This window comes from Arachis duranensis, chromosome 4 (genome assembly GCF_000817695.3).
Source record: "Arachis duranensis cultivar V14167 chromosome 4, aradu.V14167.gnm2.J7QH, whole genome shotgun sequence".
NCBI classification, from domain to species: domain Eukaryota; kingdom Viridiplantae; phylum Streptophyta; class Magnoliopsida; order Fabales; family Fabaceae; genus Arachis; species Arachis duranensis.
The window spans coordinates 95,403,163-95,415,309 of NC_029775.3; the positions used below are offsets into that span (position 1 = coordinate 95,403,163).

At 33.3% G+C, this 12,147-nt stretch overlaps 3 protein-coding genes and 1 pseudogene across 4 annotated transcripts in view; 3 read left to right on the forward strand and 1 right to left on the reverse strand.

The window, feature by feature from the left end:
- Positions 1-1,053, forward strand: LOC107485002 (probable leucine-rich repeat receptor-like protein kinase At1g35710). The gene has a single exon (XM_016105544.3). The coding sequence runs from the start codon at positions 1-3 to the stop codon at positions 1,051-1,053; it is 1,053 nt and encodes a 350-aa protein (XP_015961030.1).
- A 143-nt stretch (positions 1,054-1,196) lies between these two features.
- Positions 1,197-2,393, forward strand: LOC107485036 (MDIS1-interacting receptor like kinase 2-like). Its single transcript, XM_021140650.2, has 2 exons — positions 1,197-1,988; positions 2,071-2,393. The coding sequence occupies exons 1-2, from the start codon at positions 1,298-1,300 to the stop codon at positions 2,391-2,393; spliced, it is 1,014 nt and encodes a 337-aa protein (XP_020996309.1). The 5' UTR covers positions 1,197-1,297.
- A 2,693-nt stretch (positions 2,394-5,086) lies between these two features.
- Positions 5,087-7,627, forward strand: LOC107485003 (LRR receptor-like serine/threonine-protein kinase SIK1; annotated as a pseudogene).
- A 126-nt stretch (positions 7,628-7,753) lies between these two features.
- The window catches only part of LOC107485037 (uncharacterized), a 6,908-nt gene continuing 2,514 nt past the window's right edge, over positions 7,754-12,147 (reverse strand). The window contains exons 2-9 of one of the 2 annotated variants that reach the window (XM_016105570.3): positions 11,088-11,325; positions 10,706-10,828; positions 10,257-10,404; positions 9,478-9,567; positions 9,232-9,286; positions 8,980-9,102; positions 8,243-8,299; positions 7,754-8,141 (exon numbers count right to left, since the gene is read on the reverse strand). In XM_016105570.3, the coding sequence (XP_015961056.1) occupies positions 8,002-8,141; positions 8,243-8,299; positions 8,980-9,102; positions 9,232-9,286; positions 9,478-9,567; positions 10,257-10,404; positions 10,706-10,828; positions 11,088-11,296 (945 nt within the window). In that variant the 5' untranslated portion in view covers positions 11,297-11,325 and the 3' untranslated portion in view covers positions 7,754-8,001. The remainder of the gene's footprint in view (positions 8,142-8,242; positions 8,300-8,979; positions 9,103-9,231; positions 9,287-9,477; positions 9,568-10,256; positions 10,405-10,705; positions 10,829-11,087; positions 11,326-12,147) is intronic. The other variant, XM_052259977.1, reaches the window with a different exon arrangement.

The window sequence follows — 12,147 nt, forward strand, 5'->3', positions numbered from 1 at the left end:
ATGGCTATATCATGCACTTGCACTATTATTTTGATGTTAGTGCCACTTGTCTTTGTTGGCATCACCACCAATGCTGGAACTCACAAATTGTCACCCTTGGATCAAGAAGCCAATGCTATGCTTTCAATTAGTAAAGAGTTGTGGAGTAACCAACATAATAATGTCTCAAACCGTTGCAACTGGCCCAGAGTCAACTGCAACAAAGCTGGAAGTATAACATTGCTTTCACCTCCAACTCCAAGTAATTTCACCGACGAGTTCAGGACACAACTCTGCTTTTTGAAACTAAACTTTTCAGTGTTTCAAAATCTAGTCCATCTAGATCTCAGTGAAATGGGGTTATGTGAGTTCCCTAAACTAAGTGGTCTCAAGAAGCTACAACATCTCAACCTATCATACAACACTTTTGCAGGTGAGGTTCCTTTTACATTATTGGAAAATCTAACTCAACTTGTGGTGTTGGACATTTCTAACAATTATATTAGTGGTACAATTCCACAAGAACTAAGCAAGCTGGAGAGACTTGTCATGTTGGACTTGAGTGCCAACAGGTTCCTTGGAAGCATTCCATTGATTTTTGGTCAAATGAGCAATCTCACACACATGAACCTTTCCAACAATCAACATTTTGGTGATGAGGTTCCTTTCACATTGCCAAATCTAACTCAATTTCTTGTGTTGGACCTTTCCCAAAACAAACATAATGGCTTCATTCCTCATGAAATAGGGAAATTAACAAATTTATTAACCTTAGACCTGAGTTCAAATTCCCTGTCTGGTCCAATTCCTGAGCAAATTGGGTACTTGAAGCGTTTGACAAGTTTCCACCTTCATTCAAATTTGCTTAGTGGTTTCATTCCTCATGAAATAGGGAAATTAACAAATTTATTAACGTTAGACCTGAGTTCAAATTTCTTGTCTGGTCCAATTCCTGAGCAAATCGGGTGCGACCCGTTTGGAAGTGCTCAGCATCGGATCCAACAGGATAGATGGTTGTATCCCCAAAGAAATAGAGCTTTTGTTGCATCTAGAAGTTTTAAATCTTTGTTATAATGCTATTTCTGGTGTTATCCCATCTTCTATCTTTATTCACTCTAGTTATGTGGATCTTAGCCATAACAATTTAAGTGGAAGCATTCCTTCTCAAATTGGAAACCTTTCATATTTAGACCTTTTTTACAATAATCTTAGTATCAAAAACACAAAGGAACTTGAGTCTATTATTCCATTCTGTTATCAATTAGAAGACCATCATCATAATAAGCATTTTGGCCGATCACTGGTTTTGGTCATAATCATGGTCTGCGTTACCATTTCATTGGGTTCTGTTGGAATTGGAATATGCATTTTCCGTGCCAGGCATCATGGCAAGCTTGAAAATAAGGCCACAAAAAATGGAGACTTGTTCTCAATTTGGAACTATGATGGCAAAATTGCATTTGAGGACATCATTGAAGCCACACAGGACTTTGATATCAGATATTGCATTGGAACCGGGGCTTATGGTAGCGTCTACGAAGCGAGACTTCCAAGTGACAAAACTGTTGCATTAAAGAAGCTTCACAAAACAGAATCAAAAAATCCATCCTATTACAAGAGCTTCTGCAATGAAGTTGAGGTCTTGACAGAGATTCGCCACCGCAACATCATTAGGCTTTATGGCTACTATTTGCATAACAGATGCATGTTTTTGGTGTACGAATACTTGGAAAGAGGAAGCTTATTCTGTAACTTGGCCAACGAGATGGAAGCACAAGAGTTGAAGTGGAGCAAGAGGGTGAATATCATCAAAGGGACAGCTTATGCTCTTGCTCACATGCATCATCATTGTCCTTCTCCTATTGTTCATAGAGATGTCAGCAGCAACAATGTTCTGCTGAATTCAGAGTTAGAAGCTTGTGTCTCAGATTTTAGCACAGCGAGACTTCTTGATCCTGATTCATCTAACCAAACTCTTTTAGTTGGCACTTATGGATATATTGCTCCAGGTAATTTCTAATTCTAATTATCCAAATAAATCACTGTCCTCATCATCATTTATATAACTCTCTATGGTTGTTTTTGATGTAGAATTGGCATACACCATGAGTGTGACTACAAAATGTGATGTTTATAGTTTCGGAGTGGTGGCATTAGAAACAACGATGGGTCATCACCCAAGAGAATTCATGTCCACTATGACAAAGCCATCTACTCAACAATTATTGGTGAAAGATGTGTTGGATCCACGGATTCCACTTCCGAAATCTCGGAAAGAAATGCAAGATGTTGTGCATGTTGTAAAGCTAGCATTAGCATGCCTCTCCTCTGACCCAAAATCCAGACCATCAATGCAGGATGTGGCTAATGAGTTTTCAGCTTCCAAGACTTCAATGAATTCTTCTTTTTTTTGATGTCTCAATCTACCAATTGAAGCATTAGCATGTCATATGATTGTATTTTAGTAGCATATATACGCAACATTGCAAGTTGTATGTTTTAGTGAGTCACAAAATAATGCAACACTTGAACTTTTGGGCATATAACTAAATATGACATCCCTCAATGTTCTAATCTATGGGTTGAGCAGTATCGTTTCAATTTAGTTTATATTGATCAAATTGTTTGATTTATATTATTTCAAAAGCTAAGCAAATTTCTTTTGTTTTTTATTACTATCGCGAGGTATTTTGCAATCCTATTTGGAAATTTTCCCGACTAACTAACTAGTTTTTTGACCCGTTGACCCAACCTAAAAGAGCCCAAAGAGTTCAACAATTGAGAGAGCCTCAACATTCCCCCCAACGTATAACTTAATTGAATTTCCTTAGTTTTAGAAAACAAAAATATTTTCTATTATGAAAAGCATTATTTAAAGTCATATTAATAGTTCTATAGTATTATATAATATGTAATTGCCTCTAATTACATTCGTACACCAAAACTATCTTCGCTTTTGTACAAATATTCCTTCTTATTTATTTAATAATATAATATAAAAATACTAAGTCAAACTAAATATTTGGAGCATTAAAACGTCATTAAAAAAAATATAATAGAGAACATCATTATTTAGAATTTTAGATGCAACTTACATAGCTTCACTAGACGTACACTGAGGTTAAGATCTTGAACTCCTTCCTTGGGAGACCACATTTCGTGCTTAATGGGTCGTCAATCGTCATAGTTTTCAACAATATTTTCCAAAATGATATATAGTGAAAGATGATGATAGTTAACCATTCATTATAAGCCTTATTAGGTGACCAAGATTCTTCAAGAAAATGATGGAAGGATAATAGTTAACCATTCATTACAAGCCTTATATTTTTCAATATATTCTTAGACTTCTAATTTCTTCTTTTATATTCACTCATTTTTATGTTTATTATATAAAATTATAACTTAAAATTCTTTTTCATTTTCCTTCTCATTCTTATAACATTTATTTTTCTTTAGGTTATTATATATTTTTCATATTTTCTTACTTTTTATTTTTATATAGGATTCTATATGGTTTCAATATTAATGTTATTTCTTTTTAATAGACATAAATTTAGTAATAAACATAATTCATCATCTTCTTTCATATTCACTCTTTCTTATGTTTATTATATAAATCAATATTCACTTCACACATCTTTTTTATCTCCTCTTTTCACATAATATCATGCCTCTTATTATTTTTTTCTCTATTCTTACTAATATTTTACACGAGTATTTGAAGAATTTGGTTCATGACCACAACTCTTTTTTTAATTTGCTAAATATGTGTATTAGGTGATAAATTTATAAAACACTAGAATTTTATAACTTCTTTTTAGTTTTTTCATTTTTAGTTTAATTGTATTCATTTGATAAATTACTAAAACACTAGACTTTTACAATTTCCTTTTAGTTTTTTTTTTACTTTTGGTTTAATTGTGTTCATTAATTATATCATTCCTTTTTTCTTTTTAGCAATTTATATTTTTTAATATCATTAAGTTATAATATTGTTGAAAATACGTGGTATTATTGCGAGTCATAAAAAATAAAATTAGAACATTTAATATTAATTTCAACTAATCATGTCCTTTATAATTTCATTTTAGTTTTTTATTTTTGGTCTAATTGTATTCATTAGTTATATCATCTATATATCGCTTTTTTTTTCTTTTCAACAATTTATATTTTTTAATATCATTTAATTATAATATTTATGAAAATTCATCATATTATTGTAAATCATAAAAAATAAAATTAAAAAATTGAATGTTAATTTCAACTATTAAAACATTATATTTTAAACTTGCATTTTATCTAATAATTTTATATTCAAATGACATAGACTCCCCATACTCAATTAAGAGATTGCGGGTTCGAGTCTCTTATCTTTCCAAATTTTGCCATTGAGTAATAGCTCAAATGACACAGACTCCCCAGACTCAATTAAGAGGTTGCGAGTTCGAATCTCCTATCTTTCCAAATTTTGCCAATGAATAATAGCTCAAATGGCATAGACTCCCCATACTCAATTAAGAGGTTGCAGGTTCGAGTCTCCTATCTTTCCAAATTTTAGCCAATGAGTTATAGCTCAAATGGCATAATCTCCCCATACTCATTTAAGAGGTCGCGGGTTCGAGTCCTATTTTTGGTAAAAAAAAATCTAAAAAATAAACAAAACTGACTGTTTAAAAAATACAAATAATAATATAAAATTAAATAAATAAATTTAAATTAAATATTTTTGTAATTTTATTTAAAGTCCAATTTATGTATATATTTTTAAATTTTATAATTATTAAATTTTAATTTAATTTATATATTTTATAAAATGTAAATCCATTTTATTCCGGTGGAATGCCTGAGTCTAAAGCTAGTATTAATTATTAGTCATTCTTTATACAAATATTTCATTGACTCCTTATACTTTCCCTTTCTGTATATGTCGCATTCTCACCGTTTCTTTCAATATTCGAGTGTACTTTAATATTTACGATCTTTTATGTGTATTTCTGTCCACTCCAAACTCTTTCATAATATTTTTGTTCATTTACTCCTTATTATATATATGTGCAACAACAATTGAGAGAATATTATACAACACAATTCAGTGAAATTTAGATACACACATGACAAACTCAGGTTGCAATTTACTTGCATTAATGAAGCTTATCTTTGTTCACACTTTGTTTGCCTTAGTCCTCCTAACCGTTATGAGTGCCAACACCATGGTGGCAGCATCAAATTCCTCGTCCTTGAACGAGGAACAAAAGGCCTTGCTCCATAGCGGGTGGACGGAAGGTCGTGACATCTCAAAACATTGTAACTGGACTGGTATTGTGTGCAATGACGTTGGAAGTGTCATAGAGATTTCAACAAGGCGTTATTTTTTTTATCCCTTCATCTGAATTGAGGAACTTCAATTTTACTGCATTCCCCAATTTGATCCGTCTAGAACTTACTGGTTTGGAACTCAAGGGAACCATTCCCAGTGAAATAAGCACTCTTACAAAGCTTATGTATCTTGATCTCTCTTCTAACTATCTTGAAGGTGAGTTGCCTACTCCAATTTCAAATCTCACTCAACTTAAGTTAGTTAATGTTGCTAGCAATTTTCTTAGAGGTGTTATTCCTTCCACTTTTGGTCAGTTGAAGTGTTTGGCTCAACTTTCTCTTCACTCAAACAATCTTGAAGGCCCCATTCCCATTCCCGAAAGGCTAGGGTACTTAAAGCATTTAGAGCAGTTAACTCTGTCAAATAACTCATTGAATGGTTCAATCCCTTCTACCTTTGGACAACTAGAGGATTTGGAATCTTTGTCCCTTGATTCAAACCATATTGAAGGTCCCATCCCTGTAGAATTTGAGAACCTGTTCCATTTGAAAGCCTTAGACCTTTCCCATAACAATATTTCTGGTGTTATACCATCTGGGATTGGACAACTCTCTAGGCTTTCAACTTTAGATATTTCCAACAATAGCCTTAAGGGACCAATTCCATTTGGTATTCTAAATCATTGCAGTTATGTGCAACTAAGTAACAACTTTTTAAGTGGACATATTCCTTCTCAAATTGGCAATCTTTCTTATCTAGACCTCAGTAATAATAGCCTCTCAGGAAGCATACCAGAGGGACTCCATTCCGTTCCATATCTCAATATATCTTACAATTCCTTTATTCCAGATACACACTTTTGTGGTTTTCCAAGTGAAGCACTGATTGGTAATAAGCAGTCACCCTCTTGCTCTTCTCCATATAGTACCATAGCACTAGTTTCCCTTGCTGCCTTGAATTACTTCTTCATTACAACAGTGTTCATATGGCTTGGAATCAGTGTCTTCTATCCCCTCCAAAGAGAGTACGGATTTGAGGAAAGAAGCAAGAATGGGGATATCTTCTCAGTTTGGAACTATGATGGTAAAATTGCATTTAAAGACATAATCAAAGCCACAGAAGACTTTGATATAAGGTATTGCATTGGAATAGGTGCTTATGGAAGTGTCTACAAAGCACAGCTTCCTAGTGGCAGAAATGTTGCATTAAGAAGCTTCACAATACAGAGTCTGAAAATCTATCATTTTACAAGAGTTTTAGCAATGAGGTCAAGGTCTTGACAGAAATTCGCCACCGCAACATCATTAGGCTTTATGGTTTTTGTTTGCACAACAGCTGTATGTTTTTGGTGTACAACAGCTGTATGTTTTTGGTGTATGAGTATATGGAAAAGGGAAACTTGTTCTATAACCTAGCCATTGATGAAGAAGCTCAAGAGTTGAATTGGAGTAAGAGTCTAAGAGAGTAAACATTATTAAAGGGACTGCATTTGCTCTCACTCATATGCACCATCATTGCACTCCACCCATTGTCCATCGAGATGTAACTAGTACCAATGTTTTGTTGACTTCAAATTTAGAGGTTTGTCTATCAGATTTTGGTACAGCTAAACTACTTTCTTCTGATTCATCTAATCAAACTCTATTAGCTGGCACTCCCAGATACGTTGCCCCAGGTAAAACTGTATTTTATTCTCTTATTTATTTATTATTTAAATGTCATAGTAACCTATTTAATGTTTGAATATATTGTAGAACTGGCTTACACCATCAACGTGACAACAAAATGTGAACAAAATGTGATGTTTATAGCTTTGGAGTGGTGGCTTTAGAAACAATAATGGGAGAACATCCTAAGGAACTACTTTCCAATATGTCAAAACCATCTCCTCCAAAGATCATGATCAAAGATGTATTGGATTCACGTATCCCATTGCCCTTTCTTCGAAAAGACATGCAGGATATTGTACTTGTTCTAACATTAGCATTGGCATGCTTGCATCCCAACCCAAAATCAAGACCTTCAATGCAGGACATAGCTAATGAGCTTTTGTTTTCAAAGTCGCCATTGCTTTGGCATTTTGATGGTATTTCAATTCACCAACTTGTAAATCAAGAAATATACGCAATAGGTAAAAATTAGGAGGTTTTTTAATCATATTTTCTTAGGTGATTGCCCTAATTTTATGTATGAAAGCCATCTTCTGTTTTGTTTTCAACTGGGTATGCCTTCCAGTTCAAATTTTTTTATGTATTTTCGCCTTGTATTATGATTTTTATCACTTATAGCATTCCCTTTCAAATTATGCAGTTTGCTCACTCAAATAACTAAATCTTAATGGTAACCAATATTATGTGGGGCTTTCAAATAGAAAGTTTATGAATCATCAACCTACCTGAAATCATACATTAGATATTTTTTTTTGTCTAATATTATATAGAACATGCAAAAAACTTGAAACTTCGGAAAAACTTTATTAACAATTCATAGGATGAGTTAGACTTAACCATTTTGTTTTAAATTTAACAAGAGTATAAAACATCCATGCTGAAGAAACAATGACAGTTTCTCAAGCCGGACTAATTGAATTTCTAATAAGAAAGTCCAAATAACGGTGGTGAAGACTGAAAAAACTGCCATTGTTTACACAACCAATCAGGCAAGCAGTAATCCACACACTGTAATCCTAAACCAGTAATAAACTACGACAAATTATTTTGGAGAGGAATAGGTTGTCTACCGGGCCACGATTCTATCTTTTGGAAATACTTGGGGGGTACAACTCCATCAAAACCTTCTGTCAAGATAACCTTGTTGTCAGAAATGAAAAGCTTCATACCTTCTGCAATAAGATTGCAAAAGGAATATATCTTTAGTTACTATCATCAACAAACAACTAAGAAGTTCAGCATTTCAAGAATTGTGATTGGAATATTATCATACCCTCCAATGCTTTTCTAACATCTAAAAAGATCAGAACATTTACATCTCGCCTCATACCTGGGAATCAAAATAGAAAACTAGGTAAGAAATCAAGGACAAAAACTAAGTAATCAAACTTAACTAGAAATGGTTGCATACAAGGGAATAACTAAAACTAAAGGGATGCTAGATGTAGTTATTCAATAGAAAAAATATCCTCAAGAAATTGAGTAAAATAGTCCAAGCAAATACTTTAATATCCATAAAAATATCTCATGTTACACTGATTGCTAAGAAGAGATTTCCAATCAATTGCCACCACCACCCCCAACAAATGATAAAGGGTAAATAAATGCTTAAAAATGCAAACCATTATTAGTTATGCTACTTATGAGGGCAATATTGAATGGCTTAATTGCATTATTGATTTACTAATAAAGAAGTGAAGTTTACAGGCATTTTGTTCCAAGTAACCAGTTTATTCAGACTTTGGATCATTGACTAATTATTATTTGAATTACTTTCATGTTAACATGTTTAGTGATTATATAATACCAGGCTCTTGTAAATAAGCACAAGTAAAGAGTAAAGACATATCCAAATTCCAAAGTTAAAATACTTAAGTGGTTAATCACAATAGACAAGACATCAGTATTCCTTTGCTACTGTATAACATAACTGCCAGCCTTAATACTGCAGAAGGAAAATGACCATGCCTAAATAAATCTAAATGAATTTTTGATAGCTAATCACATTACCACTTATTATTTCTCCATCTGTTGGTAAACCACAAGAGAAATGAACATGCAATCTCTTCATGCGCTTGAGGCCGGATTCTAGAATTGAATCCAAGTTTTTTCTGTAGGTTCCGTGCACGCAAACTGCATATGGTAGCAAAATCAAGAAAAAACAAAAAATAGAAAGTGGGGGAGAAGAAAAATAACCATTTGGAGAATATGACTCACAAGGACAGCAAAGTTAACAGAAATACAGCTCCATTGATTATTCACCTGGAACTTCTTCAGCTGAAAGGATTGGTTTCAACAAGCTTTCAGTTTCAACAGTCTGCAGATCAAAAGTTAATCATGTATTTTAGTTACTCCACAAACAATCAATTTAACATAAAGTGACATGAGAACATCTACGTAATATTCATTTCAGAGCACAGATCCAATTACTTAAGGTTTGAAGGTTTTTTAAAAAACTTCAAAAGAAATTTAAATGTCTCAACATTCAACTAAAACAGAACAGTTTACCGTTATTGTATGGCCTTGGTTAGCTCGTATAAGTAGCTCCCCATTCTCTTCTATAAGGCTGAAGCGCTGCTTATTGTCCTTTCGAACAGCCTGAGAATAAACAAGAGATCATTTAGAATAAAAGGTCTTCAGTTAATACTTAATTCATATGAAAATAGAAGACATTAAAATCTTAACTTCAGGGACTAAATAAACACAAATAAATAGCATATAGATACAGTCTACAGAAAAAGATAAAAAAAAGTCGTTATAAATACAATAACAATTCATGAAAAAAGATAAGCCACGGATATTATGTAGCAGTAAGTAAAGAATTAAGAGTGGGATACACTTGACCAGCTACAATCAACATGCCAATCCTATCCGATTCATTCAACTAATGATTTATACTATTGTTAGTTGCAGAAAGATGGATCAAGAAATTCTGAAAACCATATTCTGACTGCTTTTACAAGATCAAACTAGTATCACTCTGCAACAAAAGATTTAGAAAAGGAAATTCTATACAGAGGATACAGGAATAAAAAGCTAAATAGAATAACAAGTTGAAAATGTCGATAGACACAATACAATAAAATGTATTTATCTTGTATGCTAAACAAGAAGTGGTCTCGAAGTTTTTGTCTTGTATCTATAATGTGACTATTTTCTATTTTGCTATTTTCCCCAAACCAAATGCTTCTCCAAAATGCAACACAATAATCCAAATTACAATAGAAATGGCAATGATAACAAAGAACAAACAAGAAATAAAAAAATATATGAATAATTAAACTGACCTCCCTAACATCATCAATATTGTGGGATCTTAATGGAATATTAGCAAATGTCTTCATATTCAGCTTTAGCAGATCATTAACTTTGACATAACCATCACTTCGCATATCTAAGTTCAATTCAGATGCCATATGACGCAAAATCCTCGTCCTGCAGGTATTACCAGAGAAACATACAAAAATCACTAACTTTGACCTTAGAAAGAAAAAGGGTGATATATAATATTTAGTACATTGCATAAACCATACATACTAATTTCCTATGAGTAGTTGCTCTACACAAGATAGTTTACACTTTATAAAATAGTTCATTTTATTAGAAAGACAAATAAAGTACATAAAATTTTCTCCAAAACTTGTTTTGATGGACTACAATTACAAGAAATCGAGAACTATCCCACAAAAACAAAAATTGAGAGAAAATAATGAGCAAAGAGCAAATTAGTGCTTACAGGAGCCTACCAAGAGCGTCAATTTTATCCTTCCCGGAGCTGCCACCACCACCACGGCCACTGCCACGTCCTCTTGTTCTTTCCCTGTCGTTCCTCATGTCAAAAGAACTTCCTCTTCCACCACTGCCACTCAAAAGCCCAAAAATGGCATCAGTTAAAGGCATAAAACTTTAAGCTTCATTCACTAGAAAAACCTACCATTATCATACAAAAGTAAAAGGAAGAGGAATTAAAAAACAACAAAGAAGCAAAAATTAGGAAATTTGAGCTAAACACAATGATTTTGAGCAAGCTTCAACAGCAAGACGCAAAAGAAACGAATTTTAATTCGATAATAGCTATAAAGAAGGATAATTGTTTGTTGGAGAGAGAGAGAGAGAACCTGGAAGAGGAGTGAGCGTAGGAGGAGAAGGAAGAGGTATTGGGGTTTCTGCTTTTGTTGTTCATTGTTGGAGGAAAGTAAGAGGAGGAAGACGGAGAGAATAAGAGAGAAGACGGTGATGTAACGGAAACAGAAACGGTGAGACGTGGAAGTAAGAGGCGGCAGTGGCGCAAAACAAGGATAGTGCTGTCGCTCACCGAAGCAAACATGGATGGATATTTGATTGATGCAGCAGAAACTAAACGATGAAGAGCGTATAGGAATATGAGCTGAGCTGAGCGGAACTGAGCTGAGCTGAGCGGAACTGAGCCGAGCCGAGCTGGCTTCTCAAATTTCCAAAAATAAACCCAGAGAATTTTCGAACACTTATGTTAAGGGTATACAATACGGCCTAGTAAAAGTTAGTTCCAGTTGTGTGCTAAATCGGTAATGAGATGCCGAAAGTGGCCTAACTAGATTCAAACCAAAAGAGATCCAAATTTGACCAAAATGGAGTATATTTGGGAAACCTTCATTAGCTCCCTCGAAATTTAAACTTAAATGAATGAAAACAAAATGAGCAAAGGAACAAAAATTAAATGAATAAACAAATAAATAAATAAGCTCTCCTAGTTTCTGCCATCAATAAAAGTTGGTAAGCAACAGCATATTATCTTTCTATGCAACTGAATATAAGCATATCCACTGAAATCTAAAGACCAAAGCAGAGAGATAACAAATAAGTAAAACCCAAAATCACATCCACTCAAAACTTAAGAGAACATGTGATAATGACATTGAAGAAATATTAAACCAAATATAAAATTGATAATGACAATCAACAAAGAATTAAATAGCAAGTATTTCCTTCTTTCATCGCTGTCTTAGTTCCTTAAAACTCTCTGGTTTGCTCATCAATTTTACAGTGATAAACTAAAAGTCATTAAGAGAGACAAAAATCTGTTTAGTCAAGAAGGTAAAAACAATACAAATTTAAGCTAGATAAGTAACAAGGATCAAATTCTTTGTAACATTACATGCATATTTAAACCAAATGCCTATTTCTGCTATTGACTACTAG